Source organism: Ictidomys tridecemlineatus, chromosome 6 (assembly GCF_052094955.1).
Source record: "Ictidomys tridecemlineatus isolate mIctTri1 chromosome 6, mIctTri1.hap1, whole genome shotgun sequence".
Taxonomy (NCBI): domain Eukaryota; kingdom Metazoa; phylum Chordata; class Mammalia; order Rodentia; family Sciuridae; genus Ictidomys; species Ictidomys tridecemlineatus.
The window spans coordinates 97,312,251-97,329,038 of NC_135482.1; the positions used below are offsets into that span (position 1 = coordinate 97,312,251).

Genomic DNA, 16,788 nt, shown 5'->3' on the forward strand with positions numbered 1-16,788 from the left:
AAATTATGTGGTGCCTTCGGGGTTTGAGCTGCTTCTTTTCCTCTCCATCCTGACTTAACTTTCCCAAGCAATATATTCAGCATGGCTTGGTGGGTGGTATAATCCTGCCATGGCTCTTCTATTAATTCCTACTTCCTTTTTGGTAACTTTGTTATATTCCTTAAAATTCTACAGAGGAAGATAACATCTGGGGACACAGATGCCAAGAGATCAACGAAAGTTAGAATTGGGTTTCAGGTTCTTTGAACGGAGTTTCTACTCATTTTGCAGTTGTTTGTTCTCTCATACAACTTGCATCCCCATAGTACACCCACAGATCCACATACTAGTTTCTCAATGAACAAAAGACTCTGAGATGGTCAGAAGATACCAACTGTTCTGATGCCAGAAGCCATACTTATTGCTATCTGTTGTTCTGGGAGATAGTGGCCTTATATGGTCCAAACTGTAGTGGAAAACAATAAAGTGTGGTTGGAACTTCCAGCAGAGCCTGGTGCAGAGAGCAAACTTCAGTGTGCAGCAGAATCATGAGGAAATTGTTCAAAATTAGACACCTATGCTGTGATTCTGAGTCAGCTAAATCTGGGACGAGGCCCAGACATCTTCATTTGTAATTAGGACAACCCTATCCCATCCCAATACTCTGATGCAGGCAGTCTTTCAACTCAGCTTACAGAAAAACAGTGACACAGCACTTATCTGCAGAGGAGAAAATTGTGTACACATCACCACGGCACCAGGCATACTGCCTCACATAACACTCACCCTCAGATAGCAACTACCTGGTCAGTAGAGAGCTAAGTAAACATGCACCTGACCCTATGTGAGTATTCACTAACAGTCACCCCCACTCAAAGTTTTTTTTCAAAGAACAAACGCTCTCTATTCAAACGCATACCCAATAAAGGCAACATTTCTGAATTCAAGGTATATTTTTAAGATAAGCAATTATTTTATTTCCTTGGCCTGACAGCAGTGACTTCATTATACAAGAACCTGTAGCTGACAGAATAGACAACACAAATTTCCCAACAGGAAGAATCCTTATCATCAGCAGAGATGAAATGAAATGTTACGTCTGAGTGCAATTCCTGCTCCCCAGGCCCCACCCCACAGAACCCCAAAATAGAAAAAAAAAAATCAATAAAATCCCCACAAATTACTAAGCCATCCCTCCAGAACTCTTCTAATTAGCAGCTGCAGTGGATGAAAACTGAAGGAGGGAAGCAGCTGACCATCACATAGCATTCTAGTGCCTGTGAGACTGAAGGGACAGCAGCAGGGGAGCAAGAATTCTGGATGAATGGGAGGTGAAGATAATCTATCTTTCCTCTATCTGCCCCCTCCATATGGAAGACACCTCTTTCCCAGTACATGGAAAATACTAATGAAATGCTAAAAGACTGTCTTTAGCTTGTAACTAGAAATGCCTGAGGCTCATGAAATTCCAAGATAGGTGTGGTATAAGGGGTACCAGAGAAAGAGCAAACTAGTCAGAGATGCTCAATGCTCATTCAATTCCAGTTTAAAGCATTCAAAGCTACTTCATAATCATAACCACCTTCATGCCTGCCCTATATTTTCCAAAGGTGAAAGAGCTCCATCTAAGTATCTGTGTAGATATCTACTGCCACCACCAGGGTGATACTGTGACATCTGTGTGTGAGATGAGGATGGGAGTGTGGGGTGGAAGTGGAAAAATAGGAGAGATCAGGGGCTACAAATCTTCCATTATAGTGGATAATTTTGGTCCCCAGGTATGGTCCACTACCACAAGTCCTAAAGCATTCATGTTTCCCTTTCCCTACCCATCTTGTGTAAATGTCAAAAAAAAAAAAAAAAAAAAAAAAGAAATTTCTGCCCAAAGAGATGGAGCTGTTGCTGGACTGCATTCATTTTGGGCCTCAACCTGCCCACCTCCTGAACCTCCTATAAAATTGCACAAAAATTCTCAGCACTGCTGTGAAATTATGTCATCCCCATTCCTCTGTCAATGTCAATTCAACAGCTCTGTTCTGACATACTTTCTCCTTGGGCCGAAGAAACAGCAAAAAACATCAATTGAGCATGTGAAAATATGACAGTGTGTGTAGTGTAATGTTTCCCGATGTCTTCACCTTCTGTTTCCTCCACGGTGGGAGCCTTCCCTCTCTTTCCCCAAGCCCCACTTGCACCCCTCCCCTACCCCCAAGTCCAGGTGCTCCCATCTGCTGGGCTTCTGCCACTCACTTCCCATAGACACTCTCATCACTGTAGGCCACATACAGAAAATAGTCTTCCTCATGGTTGTCCTAGGGGAAAAGATAAGATGACAGTTTAGAAAACATCCACGTTCATCATCCTTAGAATTCCGAGCCTCACACAACCTTATAAATTAAGTATGAAAGTTATCATTAACTCCTATTAAAAACAGGAAAAGGGCAGGGCATACAGCACAGTGGTTGAGCCCTTTCCTGGCATGTGGGAGGCCCTGGGTTCCAAACCCAGCACTGAAAAAAACAACAGGAGTAAAAGAAAAAGTCAACAACAAAGACAGAGACACCAGTTAGTTAGAATTCAACTGTGAGCTCTACTTCACAAACAAAAAAGTCTTGATGGAGAAAAGAATACACACAGGTCACAGGATATGAAGATGATGATCCTTAAAAAGCTAATTCTAGTAAAAAGAACGAAGATACCAAATGTGGAATATATTTTCAGAGGGAACATATGCTAGGGAATAAAGGTTAGGCAAGTGTTTATTAAATGTTCATATAACTAACAGAGCACATGAGAAGGAAGTCTGTGTGAAACCCTTCAAGGAATAATATAGTTACAATCTTGGGTTGTATCCCCAGTATGATAATGTCCTTTACTGTAGTTTTTCTTAAAACTAGATTCTGACCATTTGCCATTAAATCAACCAAATCACATATAACACTAAATTTATCTGTTAAGGCAAGTGAATAAATTTAAAGACTTTAGTCTTAATTTTAAATTTTATTTTATCTGTGTCAGATAATGATAAATCTCCTCCATGGTCTTAGTTTAAGAAGAAAATCTTCCCTATGTGGTTGTCCTAAGAAACTCTTCACAGAGTTTATATGGAAATAAACTGTGAAGATTCCGCTTCAGTTTGAGGATTTTAGCTTCAGAGTTTGTTTGCCCAATATGTTGGTAAATGGGAATAACATAATAAACTGGGGTTGAAATACATAGTTCTCTCACAAATGATATTTTATCAACAAGAATAACAGGAATTGTGAAGGGTAGACACTTTTCAAGTTTTTTCTATCAGGAGCAATTTACTGCTGCTTCAATAAAGGTGATCCAGATTAAAACACTATGGTCAAGAAAGACAGAGAAGAATTCAAAAGGATTATATCTAGTAGGGTGCTCAATCACTGAAGGACAAGTGGTCTCTCATCTGCAGAGCCTTACACTGCCATGTGTAAGAGGATCCTGATAAATAACACCTCCTGCTCTACTTCTCAGGTGTGTTATCAACATACACTGGAACAAAAGCTAGCGGATGCCAGACTGTTCTTATTGTTTTGACTAGAACCATTACCTCATACAGCTGGCCCATGGTAGCACTAGTAGGAGGGATAGTGTTGTTGACAAAGAAGAATAAGGCGTCCTCAGGTCTCAGGTGGATCCTCTTCCGGATTAAGAAGTAGAACTGGCCAACTGAATAAAGGAAAAGGAAAAAAGGGGCAAGAAGAAAACAAAGGATTAGTAGAAAGATAAGTACCAGAAAAAAATTTCTATTTTAATTTTCTAGAGTTAAGTATCACCTTTATATATCACCTGAACAGAGCGAAATACTTTCCAAGAGCTTTAGTAACAGAAAGTGAAACTTAAAGAGCCTATGTAGACCCTGGCACGCCACAGTGGAATTATTTCTCATTGCTCAATTGCAGACCTAATGCTAGTATTTCCCCTCAGTCTGAGGGAATACTGTGCATATATAGACCAAAACCTTCTCATTATGATCTAAAACTGACTTGAAATCCCTTTCCATCCCCACTTGCAACTTTAGACAAAGTAATGATAGAGTTCCACTGGACTCTGGTAATCACAGCACAGACATTCAGTGTTAGGACAATGAATGGGTTCAATAACTAACCTCTTCCAGAAAATGCTGAAAGTTCTAGAAGGTCAATTTGAATGTATTAATTCTAGATTAAACGTACCTATGGAAATATCTCCAGTGTTATCTTGGATGCAGTGGGTATTCCATTAAGTCTCATGATAGAGAGTGAATATATTCATATGATTCCAAAAACAATTTATAAAACCTGTATAAAATTACCATTAGGTGATAAGGTATTTATTTAGTTCAGAATTTCCTAAAATTTAATACTATCAAGAAATGGGCTGATTTTCTTTTGGGAATGAATTGCTATTACAATAACGAGGCTTAATTTTAAAAGCAGTCTAAATGATGAATGTATGATCTCTTCTTTAAAGTTTTTTGCTTGGCTGTAACTAAATCAAACAAGACATGGTGATGGGGAATGGTATAGGGAACTGGAGATGACCGAACTATTATGTCATTTTTGAATCAGATAACTCTGAAAATCCCACATGCTTTCTTCATCTCTCATGCATGTGATAAGGATCAAGAATATTTTGTAATGAAATGAAGGGTCAGGGGAGGGAAAGAGTATTACCAGTGAGGTCAGAGGGCACTAGGTACTTCCTCTTGTCCAGATCAGGCACCCTGGCTTTCGGAGCCTTCTCCACAATGACCTAGATGGAGAGTAGGGAAGTGGAAATGAAAAACTACAGAACCCAACATGGTGTTTTTCCTTCCACATCCACAGTTGTAATGATAGAAGTGAGACTGTCTAGGCCTAATCAACTTTTTAATCCCCCAACACAAACATGTATTTGATTTTAAATAATTATGAGTTATCTGTAAGGGACACTAAAAGACACTGGTATTTAATTAGAGAATGAAGATTTTCTGGGTTTTCTCAGATGGTTCTAATCACTTCTTAGTTTTATTCTTTTTTAAAAATGCCATTTATTAATGGTACAGTGCTACAGTTTGGAACTTAAATGTCTTCTAAAGGCTCATGTGTTAAAGACCTGTTCTCTATTGTGGCTCTACTGGGAGATGCCAAAAGCTTTAAAAAGGTGGGGCCTAAGTAGGACTGTTCAAGTGATAGGAGTGGTCCTAAAAGGGGACTATGGAATCCTTATCTCTTTTACACTCCAGCCATGAGGGGCATGGTTTTGCTTCACCATAAATCCTGTGCTGCCACAGGACCAAAACAATGGGGCCAACTGACCATGGTTTAAAATCTCTGAAACCATAGGCCAAAATAAACATTTTCTCTTTTAAGTTGATTACTTCAAATATTTGTTTTAATAACAGAAGTTATTAACACAAACAGGTTATGTTTAAATATCATACTTTGCCAAAATTTTTAAGAATGACTGCAAAGAAATGTTCAAGACACTATTAAAGGAAAAAAAGTAAATAATGAATGACACGTTATAACAGAATGTCAATACATTAAATCATTAGGCAATATTGATTATATTAGGAGGCTTTTCAATGTCTACGTTAAAGTATTTCTATAATACTTATATCTTCAACTTTTATGAAGATCATATTTTTTTTCCCTGAGACAAAAAACAAAGATATTTAAATATCAAACTATTTTATACACTTAAACTTATAAAATACAAAAATATCTGATATAAAATCACTAATTCCAGATTTTTTAGTTTAGGAAATATGATCATTCCAGATATAAAATATGGAACGTATGAAAAATTTAAATGAAGCAGAAACAAATACTGAACAAGGTATTCCTGGTACCTGAATGATTTTCAATAGGTCATTCAACCTCTTTGAGCCTCAGCATTCTATTGAGTAAAAGACAGCTTCCAAGTTCATGGTATTGATATGATATAAACTTAAGTAAGTCATAATTTTTATGTAGAAATGCTTTGTAAAGTATAAAGAACTCACTAAACATAAATTTTAGTTTGAATATAGGGGCTGAAATCTCTTAAAAGGAATAAATGAAAGCAGTAAAAAACTTATTTTGTGTTTATAGAGAAAACGATTCCACACCAAGAAGAGCATATTTGGGGGCATAATCATCTTTGAATTTAAAAAAGAAAATTGGAAGGGTGGGGGTGTAGGTCAGTGGTAGAGCATATGCTTAGCTTGCATTGGGCCTTGGGTTCAAAGCCCAGTACCAAAAAGGTAAATACATAAAAAAACAAATAAATAAAAATAAAAACTAGGGTATACAGATATGAGCTAGAAATTAAAAAGAAAAAGAAGAGGGGCTGGGGTTGTGGCTCAGTGGTAGAGTGCTTGTCTCGCACGCACGGGACCCTGGGTTCGATCCTCAGCACCACATAAAAAAATAAATGAGTGAAATAAAGGTAGTGTGAATAAATATTTAAAAAAAAATAAAGACTTCAAAGACAAACTACCAAAGGCCCAATAATAAGGATGGACAGGAGACAGCACAGTTTATAAAAAAATCAAAGCATAACAGATGGAGCCTAACATTGTGCTCTGAGATCTGGCAGAGCTCCTCACAAGCTCCTCACAGGAGCTCTGAGACCTGGCAGCTCCTATCAAGAAAAAAAAATGGAAACCACAAAGGGAGGAGATAGGACAAGAGCAACAAAGCTGATTATAATGACAACTAGGGGCATGAGCGGGGGAGGGTGTTGGGAGAGAGGAAGAAACAGGAAGAGGAAGAGTAAGTAAGGCCTTAGTTGATCAGAAAATATTTAAGTTTCTAGAAAATCAATTCTATTCCTCACAGTGACAGATCCTGAACCAGATGTTTTGACACTTTGGGTCTCAGTTTTCCTCATCTGTAAAATGTGGATAACTCTCCATAGTACTAATAACAAATTTTTAAATATTAATAGATAACCTGTTCCTAATAGTGTCCTGCTGCTGCAGGTTTTCAATATATTGTGGCTATTAAGATCCCATGAATTCCTCCCATCCTAATGCACAAGCACACCTACTGTTGGGGCTAAGTTCAGGTTGTATGAGCAACCAAGAGTGGGGTTTTAGAAGAGTGTTTAACATTCTATTCTGCACACTGGACACTTCAGCAAAGGAGGATTAAGGATTCTGCCTAAAGACACAGCAAATTCCTGTTACAGAATTAAAAGCAAATATCTGGAGCTGGAGGTATAGTTGAAAGGTGGATTGTGTACATTGTGTACATCCCATACACAAGGCCCTGGGTTTAGTCCCAGCGTGCATGCACACACAACATACATATCTCTACCCTTAGTAGAGCTCTTTTTCCTGCGTCACAAGTAGAGGGTCTGAGCAGGTCATGAGCAGTTGAGAGGCTCATGGCTAGTTAAAGCATAACTGGAGGGACCATGAGATCTTAGCAGTGGTCTTACTTATAAAGTATCATAGAAGCACAAGAGGTAACAGCAAACCATTCTCAGGTAAATAGGGAGGATTGGAATAGTTAAAATACCCTGGGTGAATGCAGATGAATGAAATTTGAAGAGCTTTGTTTTGAGAAAATATATGGGAATTTTAAGTAGAGTTACAAACAGGTACATGTCAAGAGTTTGTGATTTATGCAAAGCTACTATAAGAATAGAACTTGTCCTTAGCAAGTCCGAAGAATAAAAGAGAGTCATTTTGCTTAAGTGTCCTTACTGGCACCAGGCTATGCTATAAACTCCTGAGGTTAATAACAGTTTATGTATTTTCAGTACTCCAAAGTGTAAGGCATACAGAGCACGTTTAACTAATTCTGGTTAATAAAACTGCATTAGAAATTTTAAAATGATACAGCATGGAGGTTAAGGGCTCCCAAAGCATGACAGTCAAGATTGGAATTCCTGCTTCTACCACAGGCCAGCAATGCCAAACTTTTAATAAATAATTGCATTTTCCTGTGTTTCAGATTCTTCACCTGTAGAATACGGATTATAATGGTGTGAGAATTAAATGAATATGAAGATAGCAATCAGATACTGCAAGGCATGTGGTATTAATAAAAATTTGCTGTAATTGTGAACTATTATTCAAAATGGGACTGTTATTACTGAATTGAGAAAAACCTTTAAAATAGTTATCCAAGTTCCAGAGAACAAGTAAGTAATTTGTGAAGGATCATGTATCAGGTAAGGGTTACCTCCCCACAGTTTCTGCAGAAAACCCTTATGTGTGTAATTCCTGGAGAACAGCGGAGCCCTAATGTCCCCTCCTCCTTATAGAAAAAGGAGTGCAAGACATCCTCTGGTAGCTAAAAGGCCAATAAAGTTAGAAAAGATTGTACAGGATTCCCAAAGAGTACCTAACTAACAGTCAAGAAAAAAAAAATCAAGATAATTCCTTTAAATTATGGGTAATACTAATTCTAATGCCCCTGCTTGAAGATACAGAGCAGAACCTTAAGGTCTCTACTCCACCATCAACCAAATCCAGTAGCCCTAGATCCCTCTACCACACTTGCAATTTGGCTGCGCAGCCTACATTAGGGGAAAAAAAAAAAAAAAAAACAGGGAAGTGGGAGGGGGGGAGGAAAGGGAAAAGCGCCCGGATGCTGAAAGACACCTAATATTTCTTCTTTCTTCCTCACCGCCTGCACTAGTTTTGACCACTTAATCGGGGCCCAAATCTAAGAAGAAAATGCCTCACTCCTACCACTGGTTCTGGGTAGTTTGACCACACTCAGTATTGGGCGAAGGCCTGCGGTCGCTGCACCTGGCGTTGGAGCCAAGAATGGTGAGGCTAGCCGGCTGTTATGCGGAGAACGTGACCTTGTTTTCTGGGCCTGTCTGGTGGCGCTCCCCTGCCCCCATTCCTAAGCGAATACAAGAAAGAATCTGGGCGTCTGAATCTTTTCTTCTTCCATGCCCCAAAATATTAAGACCAAAATTAACCTAGGAAACCATCCAACGCAGAAATCGATGGGAGCAAACCCCACTGCATCAGTAATTTTCGTGCGTTCTTAAAGGTAGCGGATCTGCCCCCAAATGAGTCACTCTCGCACAAACCGGCCCAATTTGGTGCACATCTCAACCTACACATGTGCTGAATATGCTGAGTCACTCGACGCTTAGGCTCCGCTCTCAAGATGCGGACACCTTTAAAGATGGGTACCGGTCCTGGGGATGCGGACTTAAGAAGGTCCTCAGTGAGAACGTCCAGGGACCCTTGTAATATGAAGGGCGGTGATTCTGGGACCTCCCTCCCTCGGAGACCCTCCGGTGTCTGGGGGCAGCCATCACGACTTCCTCCTCCGCGCCCCCGCCCAGCCCCTCTCCCCTCCTCCTCCCCGCGCCCGGCGTACTCACAGGGACCCTGTCCGGATATTTCTTCCGGATCTTTTCTCCTTCCTTTTTCCGATATTCAAAGGGATGGTCCTCCTTATACTGGAACTTCATAATGGACCGCAGGATTTCTAAGATCCCGGGACAGGGCCTGCCTTCCTCGCCGGCGATTGCGTCTGTCGCGTCTTGCTATCTTCTGCCAATGTCACTGTCCTCAGAATCGCTCCAGAAACGGCCCCCGTCGCAGTACTATCTGGCCCAGCGTTTGTCAGGGGATTTCGGGTCTCCTTGGCCTGGAGGTGGGGGCGCTGGCCAAGTAGAGAAATCCTGGAGGCTTTCCCGAAGAGCAGAGAACACAAAAACACAGGGGCGGCGCGTCGGTGCCGTGACGTCACAGCGCACCGCCCTCTGCCCCGCCCCCAGCGTCCTGGGCACCCCGGGATAGGGGTAGACCGGGTTAGTTTCTATTTCAGTTGTATTCTGTGTGTGTCTAAACTTTTCCTAAATAGACTCTACTGAAAGCAAGACTAAGTTATATTTGGTTTTGAATTGGTGCTGTGACATTAAAGATCATTTTAAAAGCAAAAGCACATTCTAAAAATGTCTTCTCCCCTCTCCTTCGCGTTTCTTGGTTGGGGCCCAAAACAAACACACAGGACACTAACCCTGGTTGGGATTCGAAGTAGAGGGAAAAGCGACCGGGCCTCCTGGGATCCTCTGGTAGAGACGCCTCGTGCTTGCATTTTGACCTTTGCTGGCTCGATCGCACTCGCCTTGGCATCCCAAAATGCTAGGCTGGCCTCCGTGATCCCGCCCTCCCCACATTGGCGTCATTTTGTTTGGATTGGTGCTGCAATTTGTTCGTAGAACAGCAACATAAACAGAGCGTGACTCAGGAATTTGAAAGGGTGTGCAAAGCAAAGGGCATGAAGGGTGATGAAGGTTCAGAGAAGGAAAGGATTTTAGTGACTACTACTGTGGTAACCGTGCACGTTCAAATGTAGACATGATTCGCTTTCCCCTGTTTACCTAGAAGTTAGGCTTATCTTCTGGAAATGAAAACATCGAGTCTTTTAGATGATTAACTGTGGTGCCCAAATTTTCTTTTCCTCTCCTGCAACAATTCATTAAAAAAAAAAATAGTTTTACTGGTTACATGACCTCCTGCGGATTGAGAACGCAGCTGGCATGCTGATGAAAGACTCCAGGTGGTGGGGCAGGTGAGGGAGGTAAGGCATTTCTCTGGAACTCCGTTTCCCTCCTAGAACCAAAGGACTAAGGCCTTTGCACCTGGTCCTATTGGCAGTGATTCCTGGAATCTGTAAGAGGAGGGCAGCAGCAGAAATGGTAAAGATACAGAGTAGAAGGGTTGCTTTGCCATTTGCAATTCAGGTGGGTTTTGAAAAATATTGGACAACAGCAGCACCTCTCCTCTTTGATCAGTGTCTCAGTGTCTGTTTTAGAAAATAAAGCCACAAAATAAAAGAAACTTTCATTATTGAAACTCTGGAAAATGAATTGCAAAGTTACCCTTCTTAATGTATTATTCTCCGTGGCATCTCTGAGCCTTTTTTAATACATGAAAAATTATTAATTATTGTATCACATTATGTGTTTATAATTTTTAGACCTTTTTTTCAAATTGTAAATAGTTGCATTCTTAGTTACTGACTTTAACTTTGACCCATAGAGAGCTAAATCTTCCAGAGGAGAACTTTACAACAAATTGAATTCAATTATGGTAGAGATTTAAAATTTAAGAGCATTGGAAAGGTTACCCGTAACCTTTAGTTTAAAGATACTTCAGCACAAAACAGTTTATAGTATGAAAAATAATTTAGAAATGAAATTTTGATTAATCTTTCTGACACAAGACTTTTCCAATACTAATACTTTATATTAGAATACAAAATCTATTTCCAAAGTGTGCATTTTATCTTTTTTCTCAGTTTGGCATTTAAAATATTATACAGAAGCTAGTTTACTTATGTAAATTAATACATTCAGGCAAAATATTTTAAAATTCCTTTTTCAACCAGACAAAATGCTATTTTAAAAAACTCATTTTCAAATTTTTTTTTTGTAATAGTCTTTTTATGTTTTTAATAGTGGAAAATTTTTCCAATCTTTTATGAATATTTTTAAATAGATAATTTCAAAGATTAGTTTGATGAATACCAATGTTACCCACTATTTTGATTTTTTTCATATGATAGTAAATTATAAATATTATGACACTTTGTTACCACTGTTTACCAGTTGAGGAGTCCTTACTTCCCTGATGCTGAAGTAAAACTCCAGAGAAGCATGTGGAGGCAAGTTTAGAATGGGAAGTAAAAGCTTTATTAAAGGACAGTAGAAAAGACTTCTCCCTGGAAGAAGAAGGGGACCCAAGAAGTGGAATCCATGGAAGGGCGATGTCTTTCCCCTTTTATAGCTAATGTCTTTTTCAGCTTTCCCGAATTCCTGTCCTTAGTTCTGTTATCTTGCAGTGATGGAATATAGGTGGGAAGGCCCAAAAGGTGGGGGACCAGTGGGTTGAAAGAGTAATCTGGGCAGGCAGGACTTTTGGATTAGCATCTCCGAATTTGCTGGGAGCTGCTTCATTAACTTTTCCTTGGGATGGGCTCTGGGCCCTGGGGACATTTTCAGTTCCCCTTTTCCTGGACTCCATTCTCAATATGGCCTTCATTTTTAATTTTTTTTCCATATTAGACCTGATTTACCTAACTACACTAACTACCTATCTTTAAATATGTCTTCAACTTCACCCCCAAAATTCAGTATATTTCTCCTACAAATGTGAACATACTACTACATAATCATAACATTACTATTACACCTAAAAAATTATCAATATCTCCCCAAATTATTTAATGTTTTATAAAGTTTATAATCATTTCTCCTCAGTTGCCCCTAAATGCTTTTTATTTCCTCAGTCAAGCACTAGAATGTGAAAACAGCTAGAATTCACCACATAGATAAGTCTGATTTCTTTTATTTGGAATTTTATACTATTCCCAGTATTTTATATTATCATGTGTAAACATGAATAAAACCAGAATTTTGGTGGATTTGATCTCTAAAGAGGAATATAATAGATAAAGATTCAGTTACTTGTAATCATGTGCCAAAAGTAAGTAAAAGTAAGCTTTTACTTCCCATTGCTATACTTGGAATTTAAACAAAGAATTTCTTTATTTAAATTGAATTTTTAAATAGGCTATTGTGTACAAAACAAGAATCAAATATCAGGATGAGACTGGTTCTTGCCTGTAGGACTGTACAGGGGTGGACCTTTGTTAATAATTTGTGCCTGTTTTGCTATATTCCCAACTGCCATTACATTACTTTAGTCTTCATTGTTTCTGATTTGACATATAGTTCTGGTTATCTATTGCTATATAATGAACCCTTCAAATTAGTGTCTTAAAATAGTATCTCTTTTGCTCACACATCTGGAGTTATGGGTCTCAGTCATGCAATTCTCTTGGGTTCTTTAGTTAGATAAAAACGAGATAGGGTTTCTTTGAAGGTTTTTTTCACCAGCACTTCTCGTAACTGGCCTAGGAAGATTAAACAGAAGGAGCTGCTTGATCACCTCTCTCTATATATGTTCTTACCATAGGGCCTTTCACATAGTGGCCCTACACTAGCCATTTTTCTTTCATGGCAGTTACCACCTTTGTGAATAAATTTCCCAAGAAATAACACATGGCCCTGTGTAACCTGATCTTTTTAGCTACTACTATGGTTTGGATATTGAATATCCTCCCAAATCCCTGTATTAAAGACTTAGATACCAGCCTGTGGCACTGGTAACTAAGGTAGTGAAACCTTTAGGAGGTGAGGCTTAGTGGAAGGTCTTCAATCACTGGAGACAAGCCCTGGAAGCAAACTGCAAGCGTTGTCTCTTGCACTCTCTCTTTGCTTTCTAGCCACTATGATATGAGCAGCCTGATGTTGTCGATCACCATCTGGCCATGGACTAAAACCTCTAAAACCATAAGTCAAAAATATCTGAGTTCTTTATCTCAGATATTTTGTTATAGTAATGGGAAGATGACTACTGTAATTCCTTAGTGACACTTTTGCCTTATTTTATTCTAAGAGGTAATGACATAGTTTGGCCCATATTCAAAAGAAGGGACTATAGACTCTACCTCTAAATAGGGAAATGTTAAAGAATCCATGGACATGCTTTAAAACCACCATTTTAACAAGAATTTGTTTCTAATTCGTTGATTAGAAATGATGTCCTCATCACTTCTAGACAAGAAACAGATTGTTAATGCCAATAAATGTAATAAAGCCATATTTTCATCTGTCATTTCTGCTCATATCATTCAATGGTCATTAGTTCTCTGTACAGTTTGGAGGAAGTTCAAATGCCTCAGGAGACAGAGGATTTACGATCTGGCTACTATTTATCTCTCTACATATACATTTTCCCAACCCTTTTAACACCATTAATATAACCCTTTCATGAGTTCAGGACCAACCATATTTAAACTTTAGCAACAACAGACATTTATCACAGTCTGGAGACTAGGAAGTTCAAGATCAAGACACCAACAGATTCATTGTCTATTGAGGCCTATTTCTTCAGGAACAGTCATCTCACTCGAACCTCACAGGCATAAGGAAAGGATGATGGGTCTCTCCCAGACTTCTATAAGACCTCTAATCCCATTTATAAGGGTTCTGCCCTCATGAGGAAATCATCTCCCAAAGACCCCCATCTCCTATTATCATCATCTTGGGATGGTGGGATTTTGAAATACAAATCAGGAGAGACAAACATTCAGATGATAGAAGATGATATGAGATCAGAGACTTACAGTGATATTATGTTTTAGGTTCATGCAGTCATCAGAGAAGGGAGATAAAAAAGATGACAGAGAAACAAGATATATCACCAGTGATAGATAAATACAGAGTTTGAGGGAATGCAATAGTATTCAGGTCCCTGGTTTCAGACGGTCTCCCCTTAGACTGCATACTCTTTGATGGCTTATCAAGAATTAGCTTTGCATTTTGGCTGGAAAAACTCTGTCCTTTCCAGGTCTGGCTAATTCTTAGAGATAGCAAAAGTTTCAGCCAGGAGTTTCCTTTGATCTTCCCTTGACAGGCAAACTGACCAACCTAGTACCATACCTCCCCTATCTGGACTAAGAGGCAACATTCCTCTAACTTAACCATTCCAGGGCCACATACCAGACAAGTAGGGACCACTCCTATAGTTTAGAACACACGAAAATTATTTAAACTAGCCAGTCCTAAACTGTTTTCTTTGCCCTGCCTTGTCTTTCCCAGAGAATCTCCAGTGTAAGTTCTGGTTGAATCCTTCCTTTGCTCCTGTCTTCTACCTCCTAACCATTCTGGTGTCTTCTCCTTGTGGTAGTGTATGGTATGCCATGCCTTTTGTGTCTAGCACTTCTGAGTATAGTCAACTTTGTTTTCCTGAGCTTCTCCTCTGTCTCTTCTCATAGCTGCATGTGACTGACAGTCTTTTAAGGGAATACAAAACAGCACATTATATTAAAATTATATCCTCAGCTCAGTGGATGACTCAAAGTAAAGACTCAAGCAGTGCAATTTGATGTAGTTAAGAAAGCAAAGGGTAAACTTCCGATTTAAGATTAGTGTATGAGAAAGATATATTTTGCTTTCTTGTCTCCTGAAACTTCACTAAAACAACTGTGATACATTGAACTTGTCTCAAAAAAGAAGTTGAATTAGGCACTAGGGATCAAAATCAGGGCCATATATATATTAGGCAAGCATGCTACTATTTGAGGTACTGCCACAGCCCAAGATTGTGAAGTCTTAACCCCAGCACTGGTGAAAGTAACCTTCTTTGGAAACAGGCTCTTTTCAGATGATTAAATTAAGATTAGATCATAGCAGAGAAGGTGCATGGGGGTAGGGAAGATGGTGGAATGAAGCATACATCATTACCCTTGGTACATGTATGATTGAATGAATGGTATGACCCTACTTTGGGTACAACCAGAGAAGTCAAAAACTGTGCTCCCTTTGTGTACAATGAATCGAAGAGCATTCTGCTGCAATGTATAACTGGTTACAATAAATAAATAAGTAAACTAGAAAAAAAGACTAGATCATTAATATGGAGGGTGGTAGTTAGGTCATTACAGTAGACCCTAATCTAATATAACAGGTATTCTTATAAAGGGAGGGAAATCTGGACACAAAGTGAAAGATGCATAAAAGAAAGAAGATGAGAAGATACAGAAATAATGTCATCTAGATGCCAGAGAACACCTGAAGATACCAGAAACCAGAAGAGAAGCATGAAATATTCTTGCTCACAGTCCTCATAAAGACTAATGCTGCTGACGCTGATTCCAGACTCTTGTATTCTGGAGCAGTAAGACTACAAACTTCTGTTATTCAGACCTCGCAGTGGGTGGTACTGTTATGGCAGCTCTAGGAAATGAACATAAAGTGTAAAAGAAAAAAAGGAGGTACAAAATTCACAAAATCAAAAAGGAGAAAACAAATTGATTTTGGAGTTTAAGAGAAAAAAATGGCAAATAACTGACAGCATAGATTAAAAAATAGAATCCAAACTTAGCAGAAGGAAAGATTTAAAGTAGTCTGTTATTCATTAGAGAATTTAGAAAGACTTAGGCATTTCTACTACCAGGTTACCTACCTAGCCTCTTTCAGTCATTTGACTATCTCTCTCCTATCTTGTGTAGGAAGACTAGGCCCAGCAGAATATGGTATACTGAAAACTCTTGAATTCCTAGCCTTCTTACCCCTGTTCTGTTCTCACAATTCTTACAGCCCAGTTGTCAGTCCTCTCAGTAGAAGACCACAACAAGGTTTTGCACCCATGTTGAATTTCATGAGCTTTTTAGAGTTTCATTTTTAAATATGAGAAGAAGATAAAGAGTCAATGATAGCTGTGGATTTGAAGATATATGAAACAAGTGAAAAATAATTTGAAGGAAAATAAAAAAGAATACTCACAGAGAGAAATACATCAAAAACTATAATTAATATCCTCAGAAAAATAAGAGAAAATGTCGCTTCCATGAAATAAACAACAAACATTCAGAGAAAAAAATTATAAAATAAAAGAGTATGAGAAGGAAAAATTCAGAAGCATTAGAATGAAGTGGAGGAAATTTCTCAGGAAAGAAAGGAATAGAACAGAGATGGAAAAAGGAGGCAGAAGAGGTAAATTGGAGGACCAACAAATACAAGGAGTCTTAGAGAAAGAACAGAGAAAATGAGGGAGAGAGGTCAGATTTTATTTAAAGCTAGCTATGCTTTCACAATTATAAAGGAAATTAATTTCTTTTTAGAATTTTATCCTTAAGCCAAACTATTGTTTAAAGTATTGGTGATAGGTCTAGGCTTTTTTGGACATGGAAACGTTCCAAAAATTGCTTCTCATGTATTTGTTTTCAATAAGCCATATCACAATGAGGAAGCAAACCAACAAAGGAAAATACATGGTATATAGGAAATAGG

At 38.8% G+C, this 16,788-nt stretch overlaps 1 protein-coding gene across 1 annotated transcript; it reads right to left on the reverse strand.

Moving 5' to 3' along the window:
* Positions 1-930: 930 nt before the first annotated feature.
* Positions 931-9,660, reverse strand: Gabarapl1 (GABA type A receptor associated protein like 1). Its single transcript, XM_005341804.5, has 4 exons — positions 9,304-9,660; positions 4,656-4,734; positions 3,551-3,669; positions 931-2,291 (listed from the first exon to the last, which is right to left on the reverse strand). Exons 1-4 carry the CDS (start codon positions 9,391-9,393, stop codon positions 2,226-2,228), a joined length of 354 nt encoding a protein of 117 aa, XP_005341861.1. The 5' UTR covers positions 9,394-9,660; the 3' UTR covers positions 931-2,225.
* Positions 9,661-16,788: the final 7,128 nt, after the last annotated feature.

Coding starts and splice junctions, on each gene's coding strand:
- Gabarapl1 (XM_005341804.5), bottom strand. CDS start 9,393: ATGAAGTTCCAGTATAAGGAGGACCATCCCTTTGAATATCGGAAAAAG. Junction 4,735..9,303: donor AATATCCGGACAGGGTCCCT/GTGAGTACGCCG, acceptor CTCTCCATCTAG/GTCATTGTGGAGAAGGCTCC. Junction 3,670..4,655: donor AGTGCCCTCTGACCTCACTG/GTAATACTCTTT, acceptor TCCTTTATTCAG/TTGGCCAGTTCTACTTCTTA.